This window comes from Pagrus pagrus (genome assembly GCF_965226575.1).
Source record: "Pagrus pagrus genome assembly, chromosome: 10".
NCBI classification, from domain to species: domain Eukaryota; kingdom Metazoa; phylum Chordata; class Actinopteri; order Spariformes; family Sparidae; genus Pagrus; species Pagrus pagrus.
The window spans coordinates 28,491,805-28,515,385 of NC_140194.1; the positions used below are offsets into that span (position 1 = coordinate 28,491,805).

Consider the following 23,581-nt stretch of genomic DNA (forward strand, 5'->3'; position numbering starts at 1 on the left):
GCAAGGAAGTTATGTTTCCTGACAAAGATCCTGATGACCTGGACTAGGTCAACCCAATATGAGTGATCTCCAAGTGGAGAAGAGTTAAGATAAAACCTGCAGTTCAATCAGGAGAGATTTTTAATAGTTACGAAACAAATGAGAGGATATGAAGTAAGACACATTTTATTATGAACAGAAAGAATAACCTTTGGCACTTTGACCAGTACTTAGTAAGTAGGTGTTTCCAGTTTGAGGTTGACTTCCCTGCAGAGCCTAGACACTGGTGGTGGTAGTTAGGAATGCAGCTTGATGTGAAAAAACTTCAATGACACACAATTATTTAGTTCATTCAGTCATGAAAACGAAGACAGTCTGTTTATTTAGTTTGAAAGTAGTATGAAAAGTATGAAAGTATGAAAATCCAGCAGTGAAGATTTTTTCTTCTAATTAAAATTTCTTCCCAAAAACTACATAGTGCACCTTTAATAAGTTAAGCATCAAACATGGTGTCAGAAGTTTTATTCCAGAGTTCTGATGGACTGTTTTCAACCAGGATGTGTTTTTAGGACAATTAAGTCTGCCAGACGATGCAGCTAAACAGTGAGCATGGCAGATGGATCCCTGAAGCCCGACCCATTCGTCTGCAACGGTAACATCAGCAAAAAATGAAATCTTTGAAGAAGAATATGACATTTTCATCACGGCGACACACGCTGACAAGCCAGTTTGCATACAAGCATCTATTCTCCTCAATCTAACGGTACAGGAGGCCATTGAAGTGAGTGTCGGGCAAGGGAGGAAACATCCTCGTCCCTGTGGAGACACAAGTGGAAAGGCACAAGTTCACCAGGAAACAGAAGCATGATTCAAATATGAAAAGTCAGTTAGAAAAAACGGGAACACAACTGTAGCAACTGTGGAAGTAGTCATGCAGCTGAGAGAGATACAAGTCCAGCTTTTTGTCAACATTGCCTTACCTGCAAAAAAAAACAATCATTTAAAAATGGGCATGCATTAAATCCACAAACCTTGTTGCATACAGTGGCAGCACAATCAAAACTGTGGATATGGTTAAACTGCACTGCCACCTAGAGGTTCATCTATACACACTGCCATTCTACATGTTGACGAGGATGTTCTGCCCCTGCGAGGTCTATGTGCATGCAGGCACTGCTCATTCAGTGAAGCAGTACACCAACTCTTCCCCCTTTTGTTTAAAGGGTTACAACAATTTTATGAATGCACTTTATAAATGCACTACTCCTGTTTGAGTTATGTTTAAAACTAAATTACTGAGCCCTTTAAAAAAATATTAAAGCTCATCAGAGCTGCATTTGAGTGCCATCCCATCTGGTTTGCACTTAGTGGGACCATCATTTGGTACAAAAAATGTCAATGACAATGACCCCAAACACACCTCCAGGCTTTATAATGGCTATCTTACCAAGAAGGAGAGTGATGGAGTGCTGCGTCCGATGACCTGGCCTGGGTAGGCAAACAGCCAACAAGTGCTCAGCACCTCTGGAAACTCCTTCAAGACTGTTGGAAAACCACTCCAGGTGACTACCTCATGAATCTGACTGAGAGAATGCCAAGAGTGTGCAAAGCTGTCATCAAAGCAAAAGGTGGCTACTTTGAACAATATGAAATATATAATATAGTATAATATAATATAATATAATATAATATAAAGAATATAAAACACATTCTTTTTTGTTTACTACGTAATTCCATATGTGTTCCTTCATAGTTCGGATGTCTTCAGTATTGATCTACAATGTAGAAAATAATAAAAAATAAAGAAAAACCATTGAATGAGAAGGCGTGTCCAAACTTTTGACTGGTTGTGTATATACTGTATACTATGGGTCGATTATCAGATTGGACAATCCAATATTTGCATTCTTCTGATTACTGGAATCAGTGTTTTGTTTTGTTATTTGTGTTTTTTTGTTTAGGTTTTTTTCTTTTTATCCGATTGCAGATATAAAACAGTGATTTAAAAATGTGCTACTTTAGCTCTGATGCAGCAGGGAGTCTGCAAAGTAACTAACTAAAGTTATTGAAAGAAATGTAGTAGAGCACAAGTACAATCTGTGCCTCCAAAATGTAGTGGAGGGAAAGCATCAAGTAGTACAAATACCTCAAAATTGTACTTAAGTACAGTACTTGAGTAAATGTACTTAGTTACATTCCATCACTACTCACTACTCTTATGGCATATATGGACTACAAATATGGAGACAGGAGAAGACAAATGGTACACATATTTAAAGTAATAATCCTGAAGATTGTCATGTAAATAAATATGTGTTAAGTCACTATGTATCACTGAATGAGCCAACACCATGATGATTGAGCCTATGGCCCACTGATGAAAGCCCTTGCATTTGCTGTAATACCAAAGATTGTTAATGAAACGTCTGAACCTCCACCTCCATACTGCCACCCGTCGGTCTCAGAAGCTGTGTTCAGTCACAGTTTTACATTTTCTATTATGAAGCTCATTTTGTTGTAATGAGCTGAGAATGAGACACTGAAGGCACACATCCAATATTTTCTCTTAAATCAGCGTCAATATTATTTTTTTTACAAAAGTTACCACAGTTCTCTTTCATTTTGATTTAGATTTTTTTATTTTCAGTATTGTTTTATTTGATTTGAATTGTTTCACACCTAAATGGATGACATCAATGCCAGATAGCAAAATTGTTGCGGCCACATACTGCGTGGAATGATGGTACTTTGGCGGTACGGCCTGCTTGTGGCCCAGATCTGGCAAACAGGAGCGGACTGCTTAAGAGCCATCTTTCATCCACATGTGGGCCGGATGAGGGTGTCTGGTACAATTTTGCCATCTGGGAACTTCTATGTCAAAGTACCCACTGTGAGAAAGGTCCATTAATGGCATTCATCTTGAAGGAAAGAAGTTCTGTAGTTCTTGACCACTGCTACCCTCCACCTCATCTGACCTACAAATCAGGTGAGATGTAAGTTGTGATGGTTTGTGAACCTATTGTTTCCTTCAAGATGAATGCTGCATGCTTTGAGATGTTCAAAGAAGCACGGGCAGGTGAAAAAGAGGGAGATTGTAATTGGTTGTGAATGCAGGAGGCAGAATGAAGGATTAAAAATAGAATATAAACTGTGAGCCAAACTGGAGTATGAAGAGATGTCACAGTCTCTCTCTGTGTTGGCCCAATTGATTTTGGTTGCCAGGTTGATGGTTACAGACTGTGAGAGTTGATTTAATAGTGATTTTAGCTGAGGCTCACCTCACATTATCATGCTTCTCCCTCCAAAACAGGAACTGCTATCACTCAAATAATGATATGGTAGAAACTATGAGAGTCTTGTGAGCACTTTGTGAAATTTGTGTGAGCGTGTGGTCAAAAATGTGTCTTGTGGAGCAGTTCAGAAAAGTGGATGTGTTTGCCTGCCTCCAGATATTTTTCCTCTCAGTTTAATGGGACTTAATTCTGCAGTTGGCCGGTGCTCCTGTCAGTTAAACGCTCACCGAGCCAAAAGTTTTTGTCCCATTGCCTCCAGAGAACCACTCTAGCGACCAGCACGAGTTTTCCTTCAAGCTGATGTTGTCATTTTTCTGCTGGAGCGAAAATTGTGGAAGCGAACGCGAGTTGAAGACGAGGTTTACAGAATTTTTTTGAGCTCCTGCCCACTTTTTCAGTTGACTCCTCCACTCTGGCTGTCAACATTTCACCCCATACACACCAATGCAATAATCTGAAAGTGGCTGAAAAGTGACCAAAGTTTGAACTGCGACTGTGCAAAAAGTATGAATGCTGTGAAAAAGTTGAATTGATGTGAGAAAGTCCTCACCTTTGTGAACGTTTCATCATCATCGCTTCCACAATTTTCACTCCAGCAGGAAAATGACAACATCAGCCTGTAGGAAAACTCGTGCTGGTCTCTAGAGTGGTTCTCTGGAGGCAATCGGACAACAACTTTTGGCTCGGTGGGCAGTTTAACTGACAGGAACACCGACCAACTGCCGCATTAAGTCCCATTAAACTGAACTGTTGTTCCCAATCACTGATACATTGACATTTATTTCACTTTTCAGTCCCATTCAGAGTATTTGATTCATTCTCACTGTAACATCTCTTCATCCTCCAGTTTGGCTTACAGCTTATATTCTATTTTTAATCCTTCATTCTCACCCAACTATTAGGAAGCTTCATTGTCTTCAGACGAGACTTCAAATAAATTAAAGTCACCAATTCAGTTTGGCCTTAGCTTTTCAACAAACCCTAAATTATTTCACAGTTTTTAGATATTCTGGACATTACTCAAAGTTTTCAAAGCCAGCAATCCGCATTTAGCGTCAGCTCTTCAAAAACCCTAAAATATTCAATATATTTCATAAATTCCTGACATTATTCAAAGTTTTCACAGCAAGCATTGTGCATTTGGCTTCAGCTTCTCAACAGGGAGCAATTGACAACCGCAAGTTCTTTAGAACTTGCCTTCTCTAGTTGGGTGTTTGCTGCTGCCCACGATGCACCACCTGAATGGCCTGGTTGGTGTGTTTTTTTTATGACACAGTGTCATGTTGGGGAACCGAAGCAACTCGGAGTAAACCCCTACTAACCCAGGGATTCAAGAAACTCCACACAGCAAAGATCGTCTAGAGGTGACGTGAGGAGCATTGGATAAGGTGGAGATTGTAATTTAGTCATCCTGCTGCCCATGATGCACCACCTGAATGGCCTGGTTAGTGTTTTTTTTATGACACAGCGTCATGTTGGGGAACCGAAGCAACTCGGAGTAAACCCCTACTAACCCAGGCATTCAAAAAACTCCACACAGCAAAGATAGTCTAGAGGTGACGTGAGGGGCGGTGGAAAAGGTGGAGATTGTAATTTAGTTTATTGTAATTTCTCTGCTGCTGTCAGTGGTGCGCCTCCTAAAGGGTTTGGTTAGAGCTTTTCCTACCCTTGAACAGAACCTGGCAACTGCAGATCTTTTTGTACGCTGGAGGCTTGCCAGATGGGTTGTCAGATACTCCAAAACTGCTTCATCAAAAAATGAACTGTTTGGTGTCACTGCAGCCTCCAGTAACTGTTCAGCAGAGCCAAACTCCTCTAAAAGATCCCTAAGCACTGCTTGGTTGACTTTTGCCATGTTGTCAGTAGTTTTTCTAACATCAGAGTCATCGATGTAGATGTAATCCCGCGCCATTTGAGAGAGACGCTTAATGATGGTCTCGATGTCGTGTGTCCGAATGGACTCTCTGGTTCTCTTAGGGACATTATCGATGAGCCTCAAGACAAGGAGTGAGATGAGGTTGTTGGTTGTAACCTCTGATATCCAAGATGAAGTGACAGTCGAAAGAGCCCTGGCTTTGAGTTCCTTCAAAATTGGACTAACATAGTTCAAAGATGGACGCATCTTTCTTCTTTTCTTTTCTTGTCCTGAAGTTTGCTTGTAACTTGGTGGAGGTGGTTCACTGATGTGTAGGTCCTCGCTGTGGTTTCTGTGTCTGTGACAACAAAATGTATTTTTTATCCACTTTCACATCACTTATAACATCTACATCAAAGACTCTGTGACGTCATGGCTTTGGATCAGAGAACAGAACGCAAATCAAAGCCGCACCGCGCACACAAACAAACACGCGCATGCGCAAACTGACACGTGCGGCACACGATAACGCACACACATTTTGGCGAAAGTGAACCAGCGACCGCTCACACTGAATGTGTTTGGAATTAATTTATGAGCACAACAATCAGCCAGTGAACCAATCGATGAACCAATCATCCTCATATGATCAATAATTATGTATATTCATATTATGAATAGAAGAGGTGTGATTTCAGGTCATTCTCTTGGCGCAGCTGTCACGTCATTATTAATGCCAGCAGGGTGAATTAAACGATCTTAAAAAGAGTCATTGACTTTCTCTGTAATGATGGTGTGTTTTTAACATGTATGACCGCTAAATGACTAAATACAAGAAGACAAGGAAAGAGACTCCAGAAATATTACAAGTGATGTCTCCGACATTCTCTGGAGAATACGGACCATTTCTGATGCATATTCACAGTTTTGTTGATATGAGCCACATCTCGTCAAATATGGAGTCATATACATCGTGAGGACATGTAGTATACCAGGAGAGCAGACACATCTGAGCTCTGTCATGTATGTGGTTCAGATCTGACCTCATGTCCTGTCTGGAAACATCTCAGCTCAGTATATTTCCAGAATACGGATTGTATCTGTGGCATATTAATCTTAGTGAAGAATGCAGATATAATTTTCTTAATTCTCTCTATATTCTGGTAATATTACATGTTTGTTAATAATATTCCAGCAAGTGGGCTGATTAGTTTTGCACACAGACATAGAGCTTCATGGAAATATGACATCAGTATACAGAGATGTACATTACTATAACAGATTATTGATTATTTAAAAATCTAAATATTTCTATAACTAATGCTTCAGTACAGATGACATCTCATAAATTCTCAACTATAAGGAGTTTTGTCTGTGTGTCCCAAATTTGATGAAATATAACTTTGGTACATCAGGTATGCAGATGTCAGTCATTTCAGACACCACACAGGACACGGCTGTCTGTACTGTCTTTCTCATCTTATCCAAACAGAGGACTCACTGCTGACACCAGGTGGAGTCACACCTTAAACTGTCCTGATGGTGCCACAGAGAGGCCTGGAGGAATGAACAGCAGCAGATCTCTGACCTGACACAGTGAATCAACTATGTTGTCAGAATATGCTTTATGTTTCACCTACCCAGTAAAGTTAAACCTGTCATAAATCATGTGGTTTATTGCTTTACTGCTGTTTTTTAATTCTGAAGTGTGCCATTATGGCAAGACCAGTTAAGGCTAGCTTAGCTAATTAGCTAAGGTAACTTAGATTTGAGTTAATAAAGCTCTTTGGACGGGGTTTATTCCAGTCCGGGAGGTGGGGAGATTTTTTAAAGTTGCTCTGGTTGATCAGCATTAGTTGGCTGCACTGGTCAGTCATTTCCTGGACAGATGTGTGGTTAATAAAAGAGTAATAATTAAGGCTGTTCTCACTCATTTTAGCCCTGTTTCTAGCAGATTGTGTTTACATCTGGGCAAATGAATGCCATTTAAAGTATGCCGAGTAAGGTATTGACAGTTCCTGTTTCCAATAGCAGTGAATTTATACATTTATCACTGGATCACTTATATATACTATACTGAACAAAACAAAAAAAAGTACTCTTTTGTCTTGATGACATGAGATATGGTTATCTACACACCACTGGGTGAAGTGTTGCAAAGGTCTTGTGGTACTCCAGGACAGAGTGGCTGTCTGAGAGCAGGACGAGGACAGCTGTGTCGTCAGAGTATTTGAGGTACGTGGTGATGGGTGATGGCCTGGTGCAGTCATTGGTGTAGAGTGTGTACAGGAATGTGCTCAGCACACATCTCTGCTCCGGTGTTAGTGGTGAGTGTAGGTGATGTGGTTGTGCCCACCCACACCGCTCCCAGCCGGTCAGTGAGGAAATTGTTAATGAGGTGGATCAGACGGGAGGGGGTGTTGAACTGGCGTAGCTTCTGGATCATCAAATACCCTTGGACGGTGTTGAAAGCAGAGCTGAAGTCCACAAACAGAATATTGACAGAGTGACCTGGTGAGTCCAGGTGCTGAGGGAGGAGGTAAAGCAGGCAGGCCACAGCATCCTCTGTGCCCCTCCTAGCCTTATAGGCACACTGGAAGTGATCCAGTTGTGGGGTGACAACTGGCGAAATATTGTTCAGCAGCAGCTTCTCCAGGCACTTCGTTATTATGGAGTGAGTGATCATAGACGCCATCATGCCATCCAGAGATGCGGCTTGCATCACAAATTAAGCAGGCAGTGGTTGAACATGGCTGAGAAGCTGCGCATGCATGCCATAAAGGGAGGAGATCCACTAACTGACTGACCTGCAGCACTTTAGGGGAAGGACTGTCACCCTCTGGTTGGCTGGAGGGGAAAGTGTTTGAGTGTTTTGAATACAAACTTGACTTTTTGTCGACTTCTACAGATGAACATTTAATATATTCATACAGCGCCTGGAAGAGGGAGAGAGTTGCACAGCAGGACACCCAGATAATATAATCCATGGCAGGTCTAACCTCATTGAGAAGAGATGCCAGTGGACTGTCGTGGGGCACCAGTGTCCCGAAGTCCTCCGGACACACGGCTTGAAATGTCTGAAGTGTGATGCCCGATCTCTGTGCACAGCCACATCACTTGTGTCTCCTCCAGCTGACATGTGTAAAGGATAAGGTCACCCAAAAATGAAAATTCAGTCATGATCTACTCATCCTCATGCAGATGGAAAGTCGGCTGAAGTTTCGTAATCAACAAAACATTTCTGTAAATAACTTTTATTTTGCTGTGAAGCTCCATAAACTTTTTGTGGATGACTGAACTTCACCCAACTCGATAATGTCGATAATGTCTGAATTTGAATTTTTGAGTGAACTTATCCTTTAACCCTGGCACAAAGTTCAGGAACATGGGCAGGCGGTTTTTGGCTGTCGGCTCAGGGGAAAGGAAAGTCTTGTGATCTGTGACAGATTCTGAGCTTGGAGAAGAATGTTTCATCTGGGCCAAACAATGAATCAGTGGTGGTATTCAGGCCTAATGATGAAGCCTCCTGTTCATCCCCCGATAAAACAGCTGAGGTAAACAGCTGTAGCTGGCTAGCCCAACCAGAGGTGTTCTTAGCAAGATGACCAGTAAGAATTGAAGGATGACTGTGGTGACGGATGTCTATATGTTCAGGCAGCGCCTCATGTATGTCACCACAGGTCTTCTGTCTTAAAGGTGCAAACAGAGATGTCTTCAGTCAGGCCAAACGGGGGCATGGTATCCCATAATGTATGTGTTGGACCGAGGGGTACGACTGAAAGGGAACAAATTTAACTCAGGATTAAATAGCGTATAAATGTTTGTTCTAATCATGTTTATTTATGTGTATGAAGAAATTATGCATGTCATTGTGGTAATTGTACAGTATACAGTGTAATTATACCACATGCATCTTTTCCCACATTGGCTGTTCCACAACATCTCTGCTGTCAGTAACGGGCCTATTCTGCAGGGCTTCCCCTGCCTCTTATCTGTGTATTGATTTTCCAGGGAGAAGACAAGAACCATTGAATTACACTGGAAAATGCTATTTTCTGCTTGTCCCCTCAGTTTACTTATGGTTTTGTGTGATTCTCCTGCAACCTCCCAGACTTTTTCATTAACCACTTACTGTAAATGAAAATGCTAATGTTTTAGTAGCAGATGATGGTAAACACTGTGTTGTTACACCTGTGTGAAACCTGACAAATTCACAACATTACACCACAATTATAATCTAACAATATCACATTATTATATTTAGAGATATATAAATGCATTTTAAAGTGACCTGTAAGAATTATAATTCCAGACATCCGCAATGTTGTGATTCACCCAGAAAGAACAACCGTTCAAAATATCCGCAATAGTAAGACACTTGAGATTTATAATGTGTCACAGTTTGAGTTTGTGGTGTTGTTACTTCCTGTTTTATTTTGGAGTTATATCCTCCTGTGTCATGTCTCACTTTCCATTTCCTCCCTTTGTCCATGTTTCTAGGCTTTGGGATTGTCTGCCCCTCCCTGATGTGTTTCAGCTGTGTCTATGGTGTATATAGTCTGTGTGCTCCCTGCTGTCTTTGTCAGCTCGTGTGTTCAGTTTCCCATCCTGTCCTGCTCTGTTCCTTCGTCTCCCGGGTTGTACCGTATACTCTCAAAATTCAGGGCTCCTGATGGTTCCCAGGGTGAAGAAGAAATCAGCTGGCTGCAGGGCTTTCTCCTATCGGGCCCCCTTCCTCTGGAATAACCTCCCAGCTGATATCAGACAGTCTGGCTCTATTGACGCCTTTAAATCTAAACTCAAAACTCACTTTTTTGACTTAGCCTTTAATTAGTCCTTGACATCCATTGCTAGCTTCCTCAGTGGGTCGGTCTCAGTCTCAGTGAGTAAACTATAGTATTAGACTCCACATGTTCCTGCCGACGAGTAATAATTTGCTTTCTGATTAACATTGCATTTTCTAACTTTGTTTTGCTTTCTGTTCCCACAAGCTGCAAGCTGTGTCACTTTCACTCTCTATAGCTTCCTCCTCCTCTTTCTCCTCCTCCTCCTCCTCCTACTCTCTTTCATTCAGGCTCACTTCTGATGACCTCGGGCCCCAGGGACCATCTACCTCTCCTGGCCCCTACAGCCCCACATACTGTCGGATCTGGATTGTCACACCCGAGCTCCGTTGGATCATTTCCTCTCCTTGTTTCTCTATCTCCTTATAACTGTATCCCTTTAAATTTTGAGGCCTCCTCACTCTGATCTCTCTATCGATTACTAATTATCCTGTGTGGCCTGCCCTCTCCCGGGTCACCATGTTGGACAGGAGGTCGTGTGGCTCAGGCACCACCTGGCGATGCCTCGTCCCGCTCAGTCGTCTCCTGGATCCACACACTTTACATATATAATTTGTATCAGATTTTCTGTCAATGCAACCTGTAAACTGTGATTTGCTGTTCTTTCTGTACATGCGACATCTATTGCATGTTTGTCCGTCCTGGAAGAGGGATCCCTCCTCTGTGGCTCTTCCTGAAGTTTCTTCCATCGTCTTTTTTTCCCCTGTTAAAAGGGTCGTTTTTTTTCCCATCAAGATGGCAAATTTTTCCTCACTCGAATCGAGGGTCTAAGGACAGAGGATGTCGCTCACTGTACTGACTGTAAAGCCCATTGAGGCAATGTGATTGTGATTTTGGGGTATATAAATAACATTTGATTTGATTTGACTTAATTTGAACTTCGTCTATCCATTTTGTTTCTTTGCCCACAGTCCTACTGTGTATTTAGCCTGAGACAGATCTAAATAATCAGATTCATCATCATTACATTACATCATTACGTTGATTACATTTCTGTATGACTTGACCACCATGATAGATTTTGAGCATTGGTAAATGTTTTACAGATCACATTGTCTGTCCACGTACTGTATGGCTGGGCTTGCTTTGGCGCTAAACTTGAGCTGGTTTCTTAAGGATGTGCTACTAACATCGAGCCATTGACACAACTTTCAGAAGTGTGTTCATTTTTCTCTGTTATTTTACATAGTTATGATCTACAGCAAGTGTTGATGAAGCACTAACACCTCAAAAACAGCTTTTTGTGGAGTTGTAGCTACCATGCCCTATTCACATTTACTCGAAGTAGCACCCTGACGTATTGTTTGTGTTGCTGTTTTGTTTGTTTACCTTGTATAAGCAACATTTCCCATTGATGAACCTCTGCAGTTATTGGCTTCAAAGCCTGCTGTCGTTTCTGATACTTAATGTGTACTGAGCTTTGGCTCTTGTGTCTGTCTCATGTGTCAAGTTATTAATAGAGCAGCAATTATGTTAAACACAGCTTTATGTCTTCTGTAGTTACCAATTAATAAAACTCCACTGTGAAAAAATAAGCCAGTGTGATGCGACAAAAGTTTTTGGTGTATTTACCATGTCATTGCAGAAAACGAATCATATTGAGCTGATTAAATACAGTTTAAAAAGTTTACTTTAAATGATGGCAACTATTGTATCAATCTATACATACAACTTATCCATCTATACATACATCTATACATACAACATACAACTATATATCTCTACATCTGTCTACACATAAATCGATACATCAATCTATACATACGACTATACATACATCAATCTATACATCTATCTGTACATAAATCGATACATCAATCTATACATACAACTATACATACATCAATCTAAACATTTATCTAAACATCTATCTATACATAAATCACTACATTAATCTACACATACAACTATACATATATCAATCTATACATCTATCTAAACATCTATCTATACATAAATCGATACATCAATCTATACATACATCATTCTAAACATTTATCTAAACATCTATCTATACATAAATCGATACATCAATCTATACATCTATCTAAACATCTATCTATACATAAATCGATAGATCAATCTATACATACATCATTCTAAACATTTATCTAAACATCTATCTATACATAAATCGTTACATCAATCTATACATACAACTATACATACATCAATCTAAACATTTATCTAAACATCTATCTGAACATCTATCTGAACATCTATCTGAACATCTATCTATACATCCATGGACCAAAATGCATGACATCCCAGAGGGCCACAGGGAGGAGAGGAGGGCAGCTGATGCTGTACCCTGTATGGACTTGGTGGAGGATCAAGCTGCTCCATCACCGGGTGATGCTCCACATCCTCTGATTGGCTGGACTCTGTGTGAGTCCTGCAGAGGAGGACAGAGATGTGACTGCTGTTTCTAGAACATGCAACCAGGAGGCGGGGCTTACATTGTACTCCTGTGGCAGGTGATACATGTCACTCACATGCACGGTGTGTCTGTGTGTGCGGCGGCTGCACCACGGCTGTCCACTGATGTGCGCTGTGACAGGACTGGGACTGTCTGAGGCGGACATGGCTCCTCCACAGCTCTCTGCGGTCGAGGCCTCCATCACAGCTGCCCGTGAGGTGGATGCCACTGGTGACACACACGGCCTCTTAGACGCTGCTACACCAACAAACAGAAACACAGATCAGTCTTCTAAAACTTTAAAAACACTTTAAAATAAGATACCTCTTCTTACTGTGACTATGTTGTTCTTTAAGGTCACTTTGTTTATTCAGTCATGAAAACAAAGAGAGTTTGTTTATTTGTTTAGGCATAAAAAAAAAACAGTCAATCAAGATCTTTCTCTTCTGATTAAAAACAATGCCCCTTTAAAGATCCTGTACCAGGAACCATTGTACCTCAGTGTTATTGTTCACAGTGGGGAAGTTGTTTCGCGCCATAAAATTACGTCTAATAAAATGTACAATTGTTCATCTGTAATGATCCTGAACTTTGTATTCATGTAAATGTTCAATGGCGCTCCAAAGTGTTGAACTACTTGAACTAAATACCTTGAAATACATTTCCTTGTTTGAAAAATTTATGTAGTTTAACAATCAAACGTCTTCTAGTTTTCATTCCATTTCACATGACAGTCCTCACCTTTAGGAGCTTTTCTGCGACACAATACCAAACACATCTCTACACTTTCCCTCTGACATCAGCCAATAAAGACTGTTTGCAGTGACTCTTGTCCAGTGATGTATGTTGCTATGTAAACATGTACGAGTTGTGTGTGAGCAGTATGTACTTACATAGTTTTGGCTGACAGACCAGCCGGGGTGTCTCTGGGCGTGGAGCTCTCTCTCTCTTTCTGCCTGTTAGTGGTATATGGCCTGCTCCTCCGCTGACAGTGACTTCCACTGTGGACAGACAAGACAACACACAGTTTGTCAACACACAAAAAGTAACCTTTTCTGTGCTGCACTGCATATTTGATACATTTTGATCAAGTGTCCACAGCAAACTTAATTTGAGTTGGAGGTGCTTGGCTGAGGAGCAGCAGGGACAGCAGGAGGAGGGAAAACTCCAGATGGAAGAGCGAACAACAGCTCCACATTCCTACACAGATAACAAGTCAGATGCACACATGACTAGACAGTAGAAAGACTCTGTGTGTGTGTGTGTGTGTGTGTGTGTGTGTGTGTGTGTGTGTGTGTGTGTGTGTGTGTTACTTACATCATTCCAACACACTGCAGGTTGTGGTCGTAGCCTCCAGGGAGCCTCACCACTGGAACATTGTTGTACTGGAGAGACAAACACACACAGAACAGGCTGTTAGATGAGTTGCGATGGTGTCATGTGTCCACCAGGTGTCAGGATTTCCCCTCACAATAAATCTACAGCATTCAGCCATGACACGTCTGCATGTTTCTGCTGAGGGACTGTGGAGGATTGAAAGTGCCAAAATGTCTTTTTCATTTGCTTTCTCATTTAATTTTCAGGTTTATTCATTTTAAAATGTAATTATCTAATAAGGCATTTTAATGCATTTATTTCTGTATTCTTTCCCCTTTGTGTTTCTCCCCAGTTAAATCCACTAACTAAGTTATTTCAGTATATTTTCTTCTACATTTCCAATTATTTTATTAATTGATTAATGCCTCCATTAATTTTTAATATTATGTTTTTGTTTATTGAAACACATTCATTTCTTAATATATTTTGATTTGGCGGTTTCAGTCCTCCATAATGCAGCATTGCTTGAGTTCTTACTTAATTAAAACTGTGCTTCACCTCTGACTAGCTATACAAAAGGAAATAACATCCTCCTGTGAACTGTAGGTTTTAGATTTATCATGTTACAAATTATTTGTTGGAATTTTATTGTTTTACTGATGTAATTAACCTGCAGAGTTGTTTAATGTTAAGATGTACTTGGCCTCAGCCTGACACCAGAAACCATCACAAAACATACAACTGAGCTTCAAGAGCACACAGCTTCACTTTCCTTGAAATAATTCTAAAACGTGCCATTTTTCTAAGGGACCTTTGAACTGGAACTGCAGGACAAAGTCAGATTTTACTCATGTTTGTCCTGTAAAGCTGTTAACTGATATCCTTCTCCTACAGCACAAAACCTGTGCTGCAACCAAACAGTGGAGATGTTCAGAGTGTGTGTGGTGAACAAGGGTCTTACTGTGTGTGGAGGAGCAGCAGGGTGACTGACGGCTGCTGCTGCTGCAGGTATCAGGACGCCGTACACAGGCCACTGATAGGGCAGGAACTGTAGAGACAGAGAGAGAGAGAGAGAGAGAGAGAGAGATTTAATAAACCCATGACACCCTTCTTCCATATATGAAGACACAGAAGAATACAGGCATTACATTCAGGAAAACAAAGTCATCTCACAATAAAATGAACATTTTTCCTGCCTTCTTTTGCCACAAAGCACCGACCATTGACAAAGAATGTATCAATACAGACACTGATCTACTTCTAATGACATCTTTGCCTAACATATACTTAGTATCTCACCTGTGCCTGGATATAAGCGTCTTGCAGACATCCGCCACATCCTCAGATCGGACTGTGTGCAGGCACAGGCTCAGGCTGGGTGTTCAGTTCCAGCACAGCAGGGTTGGGAGGAGGAGGTGAAGGGATGGGTTGGTTGTCCAGTAAGTCAATAATGGCATCCTGGAGAATGGAGGACATCTCCTCCCAACCCATCCCTGACTAAACACGGTCAGCATCTGGGTTCATCTGCTCCATCTCGGCAGCAGGGATGATTGTCAGTGGAGTTTCTGGTCACACACATTGTAAAGAAGCTGCTTTTGAGACACTTGTACCAGGACTAACATATATTATATTCACTTAGGGATATATTGTACTTCACTGCATTTATAAGTCAGCAGATATAGACAAAATATATGACTGGTTAAGAAAAAAGTGACGATTTGTTACAGATTCAACTGCTCAACATACAGGACAGGACACTGATCAAATGATGAATCATCACTAACTGACAAAGCACCACCTACAGGACTCACATCTGACACACACACTTACTTTGGGTAGTCTTTGGTGATAAATGGATGAGTGGGGACTTCACGGAGAGTGATCCTCTCATCTGCATCCATCTTCAGCATGGCCTTCAAACATCCCTAATCCTCCTCAACACAGGGGCAACATGAACAGAAGGTCTTCCTCATCCAGGAGAAGACGCGCCTGAAGCGATTCTTCTTCTTCTGATGCTTCTTCTTTGCCCCCATGTTTTCTGAAAGTCAAAGGACATTAAAGACCTCAGCCGTACTCCAAAGTGCACAACAGTTCAGACACAAGTGGAGGTGACTGTTACTTACCACATGAGCCTGAGTCCTCACATATTGAGGACTTCATGCTACTTTCAGTGTTGGTCATTGAGGACCCTGACGTCTCATTCAGCCCAGACTGAAGACTGAAAACACCACAAAAAGTCAGTTAGTGTTATTCCTGTTATTGTCATCACATCTTAAAGCTGCAACAAGGAACCAAAACCACCTGTAGTAAAGATCTTGATCTAGCTATCGTGTGGATTTGATGTGAAAGTGAGTGAAAGACAAAGGCAACAGGTTCTGATACTATTTTTCATCATCTCACCTGACTGCACTCTCCTGGTCTTCCAGCAGCATGCACGGGGCTGTCGCAGGCTGAACCAGGATCACGCCTGATGGTAGAAAAGTGGGAGATGGAGTGCAGTCGTCTGGTCGGACGTTAATGACGTCATCATCAGTCAGAGGAGGGGCAGGTGGCTCACCGAGTGCACTCTTCAGATTTCCCATCGCCTTCCATCGAACCAAATTATGAGTGGACGGTGGCGATGTTGTGGAGGGAGCGACGCGTCTTCTACCCCTGACTGCCGTCTTTGGTCTCATCATCTTTTTGTTCTTTTTGTCTGTCTTACGTGGAGGGGGTGCTGCTGCCAAAGCCCCATTGCTACAAAAAGACACACTCACTGTTACATTGATGTCCCAGAAACACGACAGGACACTGATCAAATGATAAAACATCACTAACTGACACAGCACCGCCTACAGGAATCACATCTCACACACACACTTACTTTGGGTAGTCTTTGGTGATAAATGGATGAGTGAGGACTTCACGGGGAGTGATCCTCTCATCTGCATCCACCTTCAGCATGGCCTTCAGGAGCTCGATGCACTGCTCTCGCTCTGCGGCCTCAGCTACATTATTTTTCTCGAGACGCATCTAGTTGAGGAAACAACGGTCAAATCCACCATCATGAAAAGACAATCAATCATAGTGACAATGAAAGTTACTTCACACTTACTTCTTTGAGATCGTCCAGGGACTGGAGCTGGTCCTTGTTGGCACAGCTGAGATTACTTCTGAAATACTCAAAAGATGTCTGAAAGAAGGTTCAAAGTGTTTTTTATCAATGCTCTTCAAAATCAGTCTGAATGAAAGAATAAAGGTCAGAGAAGGTTCACTGTGGTACCTTGAGCTCCCAGCTGTTGGACTCAGTCCGGTTAAAGTACTTATTTGTCCTTAGACCAGCACTGAGAAGACGGTCCTCTGGCTGACCCAGGAGAGCAATGATGCTCTGCAGCTGGAGATTAAAAATAGCATTACATCAAAATATGCAAGAGGAAGCAAAGTATTGTTCTCAGGAGGGCAAAGTAATGAATCGCCATATCTCTTCGCCAGTTCTCGTCGGTTGGTTCGGTTCAAGCACGAGAAGTGAGATTGGCCAATCAGAGGCAAAGTAGGGCAGGTTATCCTTTCACAACATGCTAATGCTAACACCTCCCATCATAGCTAAGGTACAAAGTTCTTTGAACCACTAAACATCAGATAACTTCCTTCTGTTACGCTCAAAGTAAATTTAGAGCATTTTTTTCATCTGTTTGAACAAAACACCAAGATGGTTTATCATTCCCTATTTTCTTTAAATTTCCTTTAAATTCCAGCTTTAGATTTCTCATCATACATGTGGGATGTACACTGAGCACTAATTAGAGCTAAACCACAAGCACGAGTGAAGACACACAAGTATGAGTAACTGACAGACTGTCTGAATATAGTAGGTGACTTACCATTTCATACTCAGTCCATTCATTGAACGGTAGTTTGCTGCAGATCATTAGGAACAACAGACAGCCCAGGGACCACATGTCAATGGCCTCAGAAAATGGACAGCCCAACATGATTTCTGGAGACCTGAATGTGGAGGAGAAACATTACACAAGATGTTTACACTGTCACACTGATTTTGGAAAGTGAGCAATAAATGGTACTACTAACTCACTCCAGTGTAACAATAAAAATAATGAACCCTACCTAAAAGCCAGTGGTTGCAGCAGTGCGCCTTGCTTGGCTTCTGATGTGGAAATGGCACAACCAAAGTCGATCAGCTTGACTCTGAAGGGTCGTGTTTTGTGATTCTCCAACATTATGTTGTGGAGGTGCACGTCACCGTGGATCACCCCAATCCTCTTCAGCGCCTCAAATGCTGTAGCCACCTGAAAGTACAAGGTCAGTAAGAATGTACCAAAGCCTAAAACCTACAGAGTGCTCAGTGCTTTGCTTTCCATCTGATGGTGCTGCTGGAGTTCATACCTGCTGGATGATGGTTCTGATGTCACTCAGAAGCATAGGCGCTAAACTTGTTTCTTCAAAATAGTCGCCTAGGCTGATATCCAGCACCTCAAGCACGATTGCCTTTCCATGTTTGGTTTGAAGGCAATCGATGAACTTGACGATGTTATGTTGGTCAAGTTTGAGGCGCTTGAACCGTCTCAGCATGGAAACCTGGAGACACACGGCAAGTTTGACATGATTTGTTTTTTACAGTCAGTTAATGTGTTAACGTGTGAAGTCTTCATAATGTGGTGCTTAAAACTAAAAGTGTACAGATAATAGCTATATCTTTACATAGTGACGTTTGTAGATAGCTTAAAGTAGCTTAAAGTAAAAGGAATTGCTTGTTTGCATGAGGCACTTACTGCACCTCTGACTATACAATATCTTTAACAACACTGAACATAAATATCAACACCTCCCACCTCATTGATGGTGTCCTCGTCGAAGAATTTAGGAATCTTCACAGCCACAGTCTGCTTGATGTCCTTTTTCCAACATTTCAAAACTTTTCCGAAGCAGCCCTCTCCCAGAACCTCCAGGACCTCATATCCGCTGGGGAGCTGGACGGGTTTCATCTGGGAAGATGAGGTGGACTCCTTGGATACATCGGAGCCCATTTTGTCTCTCAGAATACTGAAACAAAACAGGTGAAAAAAAGAAAAAGGAGAAGTTACTTTCATTCCCTTTGAAGGACCATAACAATATTTCAGATACTGAGTATATTTATTTTTGCTACCATCCAACGGTTTCTACCCCGTCAATGATTAGATGACACAAAACATGTTAAACCATCGCTTAAGGTCTTTACAAAGACAACCATGTTTTTATTTCATATTCTACATTTCAGTGATCATCTGATTGTCTGAGGTCTGAGCAAAATCAGGGGAATTTCCACTAAATGCTAATGAATTCTACAGGTATCTAAAAGTAAGAGATGTATATGAAAAACAGATGAAACCAGAATTCTCTGAGGAGGGTAATGCAGTGATAAATGTCCCAATTCAAAACACAAAAAACAATGTCTAAACTAGACCAGGGTCTTCAGAGGCAGCAAGGGAATGATACCGAACATGTTAAAGCCAACTGGGAAAAAGAACTAGACACAGAAATATTACAGGAGGCTTCGACAATAATAATATAATAATAATAATAATGATAATAATAAAAGTATTGGAGAGACAGAGATAAGTCTGATTAGGGTATTCATCGATGCATTTAAAAGGTCAAACAAACAGAGAACTTATCACTACAAAATCCTGCAGTAACAAATCCAAATTGCTGGAGAATGTGTGGTAACATGTCTGCAGGTCACCATCACATTTTTTGGAAGTGTCCTAATATCTCTGCCTACTGGACAGATGTAGTAACAGAGATCAGATCTATAAGTGGCTCAGATCTTGATTTTAATGTTTCATTATACCCACAATGACCCTTGTCATTTGTTTGTTGTAATACAAAAACAAAAAACACCATTAAAATAAAGTTTAAAAGCAGAAATATTACAGGTGTAGACAATTTGTCTGGACAAATTTGATTGACTTCTTCATCTCGCCTCACATTACAAGTAAATGATCTCAGTCACAGCAGCAGTGTTGGACACTGTGCAGACACATCACTCCAACATCTTCTGGAGATGAACATTTTGGAGAAACATGTTCAGCTCTAAAAATATGAAATACCTGTGGACGTTCATGTTTCTACATCAGCCCAGAACAGCCAAACCACACACCGATTCTACAGAGGGACTTTCATGTTTTTAGCGGCCACCATAAGGGAGGGTGAAACGAGGGGTCTTCAGTTGGTTATAATCTGCAACCTCACCACTAGATGGCACTAAATCCAACACACTGGACCTTTAAAACAACACAAAGTGGAGCTTTTGTCCTCCTTTTGAGCCCAGCCGTGACAACAAACTCAGACAAATGAGATGCTCCGATGTGATTCACATTTGATTCAGTGATTGACAGACATGCCTCTGTCTCCACTTTAAAACCACTGGACTGGTTTATCACTCTGCATTCATTACTGGTGACAGCTACTCTACCCATCATTGCACTTTATATGAAAAGATTGGATGGGCACCTTTATCCACGAGACGAGACATGCACTGGTTCACTTTCATTTATAAAGTCTTGAAAGGCAACACGCCATCATACATCAGCACTTTATTAAATTGGTCTCATAATAACTTTTCAACACGTTCAAGTGATTACTTTATGCTCAATGTTCCCCAGATTAACACTGAATTCAGTAAAAATGCTTTCAGTTACTCTGCTGCATCGTCTTGGAATACTTTACAACAGACACTCAAACTCAACACAATCGTTTCCATGGACCAATTTTGAAAAAATGCTTTCCAGCTACTCTGCTTTTGAATGTAACTGTTTTTTGTTGTTGTTGTTTGTCTCATTGTTCCCCTGTGCTCTCGACATCATTGTAAATGAGGGCTTGCCCTCAATTATCCTCTTGTGATTTAAATAAAGGTTAAAATAAAAAAAATGAAACGTAAAATAAATAAATACTTTCTGTAATGACGCTGGTGACGTCTGTGTTTTTTTAAAAGAAAAAGCAGAAACGAACCCCTGAATGTTCTTTAGAGTTTGCACTCAGAGTTCATGTATTAACTTGAATGTGAAGGATTCCTTTTTATATTGAATGAATTCATTTTATTAGTGAAGTTTTGAATTTTTGTAAAGATTCTGTTCAGTATATGATCAAGAGTATTGAACTGTATTCACTTAATAAACTGACAGAATAAATACTCAAAAAGTTCTTTGTTTGTGGTGTTTTTGTTGTAAATACTTTGTTCAAATAAATGTGTCTGTCCACAACAAAAACAACACCTGAGAACCATTTAAAAATGTTGATTTGACAAGACATTATTTACACCCTCGACGTGCAGTTGAGCTCGTGCACACTAACACTTTTATCCCAGCAGCTACAGTGAAGATTTGAGGTTAATACAGCGTGTCAATAACATCTTTTCAGATCACTTTGTCTCAGGGCTTCTGCAGACTTGGATTACACCAGACGAGCTGTACGGAGACGTGATGTTTTACAGCTGGTTTCTGTAGATTATTTATCCCTTCATCTGAACTTTTATGTAACTCACTGTTTTTAATGTTATTAATGTTTACAGTTATGCATAATTAGGGGCGTGGTCTATTTGAGTGACAGGTAGCTAGATACAGTAGGTAGAGGATTTTAATTCAGATCCTCTTTACAAGTTACTTTACAGATGAGGATTTTACATCCAAAACCTGTGATTAGCTCATAAAATATGATGCGGTTTTACAGATTTGAATACCAGTTGATTCATTTATCAGTCTATAATGTAAAGTAAGTAGGCCTATCCTCCAAGAACACAACCATTTGTCCATTGTCCTATTTGTATACTGTATATCCGCCAAAACGTTTGTTGTGCACAGAACAGCTGTGCTTAGCTTGATTAAAACTCATGCAGTTAACAACAGGACTTCTCAGAAATAAGCACACAATAATCTGTTCTTCTGGACGACACCCTCATCTCTTCACAACCTTTTCAATACCAACACATAAAGTTCAAGCTCTGAGTGCTGACTGAACGCAACAGTGAGAAGTCCTTCAAAAATATGATCGACTGTGAACTTGAACTCTCTCAGACAACATGTCCGGTTACACTTTAAGTTCAGTTTCAACAATTACAGCAGCAAACTGAGCTGCACACAGAGAGACGGGCCTGGTGTGTTCACACCTGCACGAGCTCATCTCCTCACGTTCCATCGTCTCCAGCGCACGAGACAACAACGTTGTTTATTTTGGCATTTTTCAAAAAAAGGCTCAGCCGCCATCTTTTCCTCTGAATTTTCCTCATTAAATATGTAAAAATGGATGCCCTCAACAATAATAACAGTATTTAAAAATCACTACACAACCCTGGACACATTCCTCACCTGTCGCGGGACTTTCAGAACATTCTTATCATCTAAACTCATTTTACACAAGAAAACGTCCAGTGTCACCCAAAACTGACTTTTCATGAAAGGCTAGCTAAAATGCTATTAACATCCTATCTGTAAATTCAACAATTTACCATGAGTACATTGTCAACTGAAACCCATTTCTACACGTTTGAGAAGATGAATAAAAACATCTGGTGTGATAATTAAAGATGTCCTACCTGCAGAGACTGGACAGCAGGTTCTTCGCCACAGGGGGTCCACCAGAAACCACTTCTCCAGCAGTTAAAGGTGGTCCACGCTCTGCAGTAGTTGTCCTCTAGCAAAGTTATCCACAAGGTTTCTTAGAAAAAAAAGTCTTCAGGTGTTCAGGTTTAATCCAAAGGTTTATTTCAGAAGAACTTTTCCAGGTGGTCAGGTATAATCCAACAGGTCTGGTGGAGAATAATCTTCCAGGTGGTCAGGTTTAACCCAACAAGTGTGTTTGTGATGAAGTCTTCCAGTTGATCAGGTTTCCGAGATTCAAACTTTCCAACAGCAGATCCGCAGGAGGTCAACTTGTCAAAGTTTAATGTGCGAACAGAGAAATGGCCGCCGGGCTGCAGCTTTTATAGCTTTGGTCAACGTTCTGTTTCCATGGCCTTCAGTGACGCGCGTGCGTGCGTACGTGTGCGTGATCGAGTGACAGATTCTGTGCAGCAAATTGATTTATTTAGTTTTCTTATGTAAAATGTCGTCATTCAATAATATGTAATTTAAATGTGTCAATAATGTTACTTCATTCATACCAATAAAGTTTATTTGAATTGATGGATGTAAACTGTGGAATTTGTGTGTGAGCAGCAGGTGTTTCTACAAGAGCTCCACTTACAATCTTCAGTTTGTGGAGTCTCAAACAATGAACGTTAGGGCAGAGATCAATAAATACATAATACACAAGAGAGAGAGAGTGAGAGAGGCTTTTGGAAGCCTCTGCCTGCCACATACTCTGGAAGCCCATTTCCACCAGAAAAATAAGATGAAAACTAAAAATGATGAAAAAATACTTACATTGTAAGTTAAAAATTATGAGATAAAAAGTCACATCATGAAATAAAAGTCACATTATGAAATAAAAAGTCAAACTATGAGATAAAAAGTCAAATTATTATTATAGACATGTCAAATTAAAGAGCTACCCACCCTCCAGAGAACAGAGCGTCTAAACATTGCACTGTTTGTGTAGTATTAAAATTAATAATAATTATGGTGTACAAGTTCGCATCCAAAAGTGGAGCGCAACGCAGCTAACTAGGAACATGTTGCCAAAAGACCACTTGCCAAAAGGCCCTTTACAGGAAGGCACGTTTTCTGTTTTGTGCCTTTATTTACTATAATAAAGGTGGGTTATATGCACTCAAGTGGTTTTCTATGTCATTTCTGTTCATTTCCTATTATATTTTTTTCTATAGTTAACAGACAAGACCAGTTAATCCTGTTGAAATATGACACATGGGGATATACTAGTCTTTCCTGACATCGGATGTGAC

At 40.8% G+C, this 23,581-nt stretch overlaps 1 protein-coding gene and 1 long non-coding RNA gene across 6 annotated transcripts; both read right to left on the bottom strand.

The window, feature by feature from the left end:
- Positions 1–450: 450 nt before the first annotated feature.
- LOC311264062 lies at positions 451–1,615 on the bottom strand. Its single transcript, XR_014623432.1, has 2 exons — positions 1,427–1,615; positions 451–795 (listed from the first exon to the last, which is right to left on the bottom strand). It is a non-coding gene; the product is annotated as an uncharacterized lncRNA (long non-coding RNA).
- Positions 1,616–11,583: 9,968 nt separating this feature from the next.
- Positions 11,584–22,671, bottom strand: LOC311264238 (homeodomain-interacting protein kinase 1-like). 5 transcript variants are annotated; one of them, XM_084364938.1, is made up of 17 exons: positions 22,274–22,671; positions 18,537–18,747; positions 18,091–18,282; positions 17,812–17,993; positions 17,568–17,691; positions 16,970–17,080; positions 16,802–16,879; positions 16,571–16,719; positions 16,108–16,443; positions 15,831–15,925; positions 15,538–15,745; positions 15,007–15,272; positions 14,669–14,755; positions 13,708–13,775; positions 13,284–13,391; positions 12,467–12,648; positions 11,584–12,366 (listed from the first exon to the last, which is right to left on the bottom strand). In XM_084364938.1, the coding sequence occupies exons 2-11, from the start codon at positions 18,729–18,731 to the stop codon at positions 15,633–15,635; spliced, it is 1,575 nt and encodes a 524-aa protein (XP_084221064.1). In that variant the 5' UTR covers positions 18,732–18,747; positions 22,274–22,671; the 3' UTR covers positions 11,584–12,366; positions 12,467–12,648; positions 13,284–13,391; positions 13,708–13,775; positions 14,669–14,755; positions 15,007–15,272; positions 15,538–15,632. The 5 variants fall into 5 exon arrangements, with proteins under 5 accessions (XP_084221064.1, XP_084221066.1, XP_084221063.1 ...); XM_084364940.1 differs by having other exon boundaries at positions 12,467–12,645; positions 13,284–13,590; XM_084364937.1 differs by having other exon boundaries at positions 13,284–13,590.
- Between the last annotated feature and the right edge of the window lie 910 nt (positions 22,672–23,581).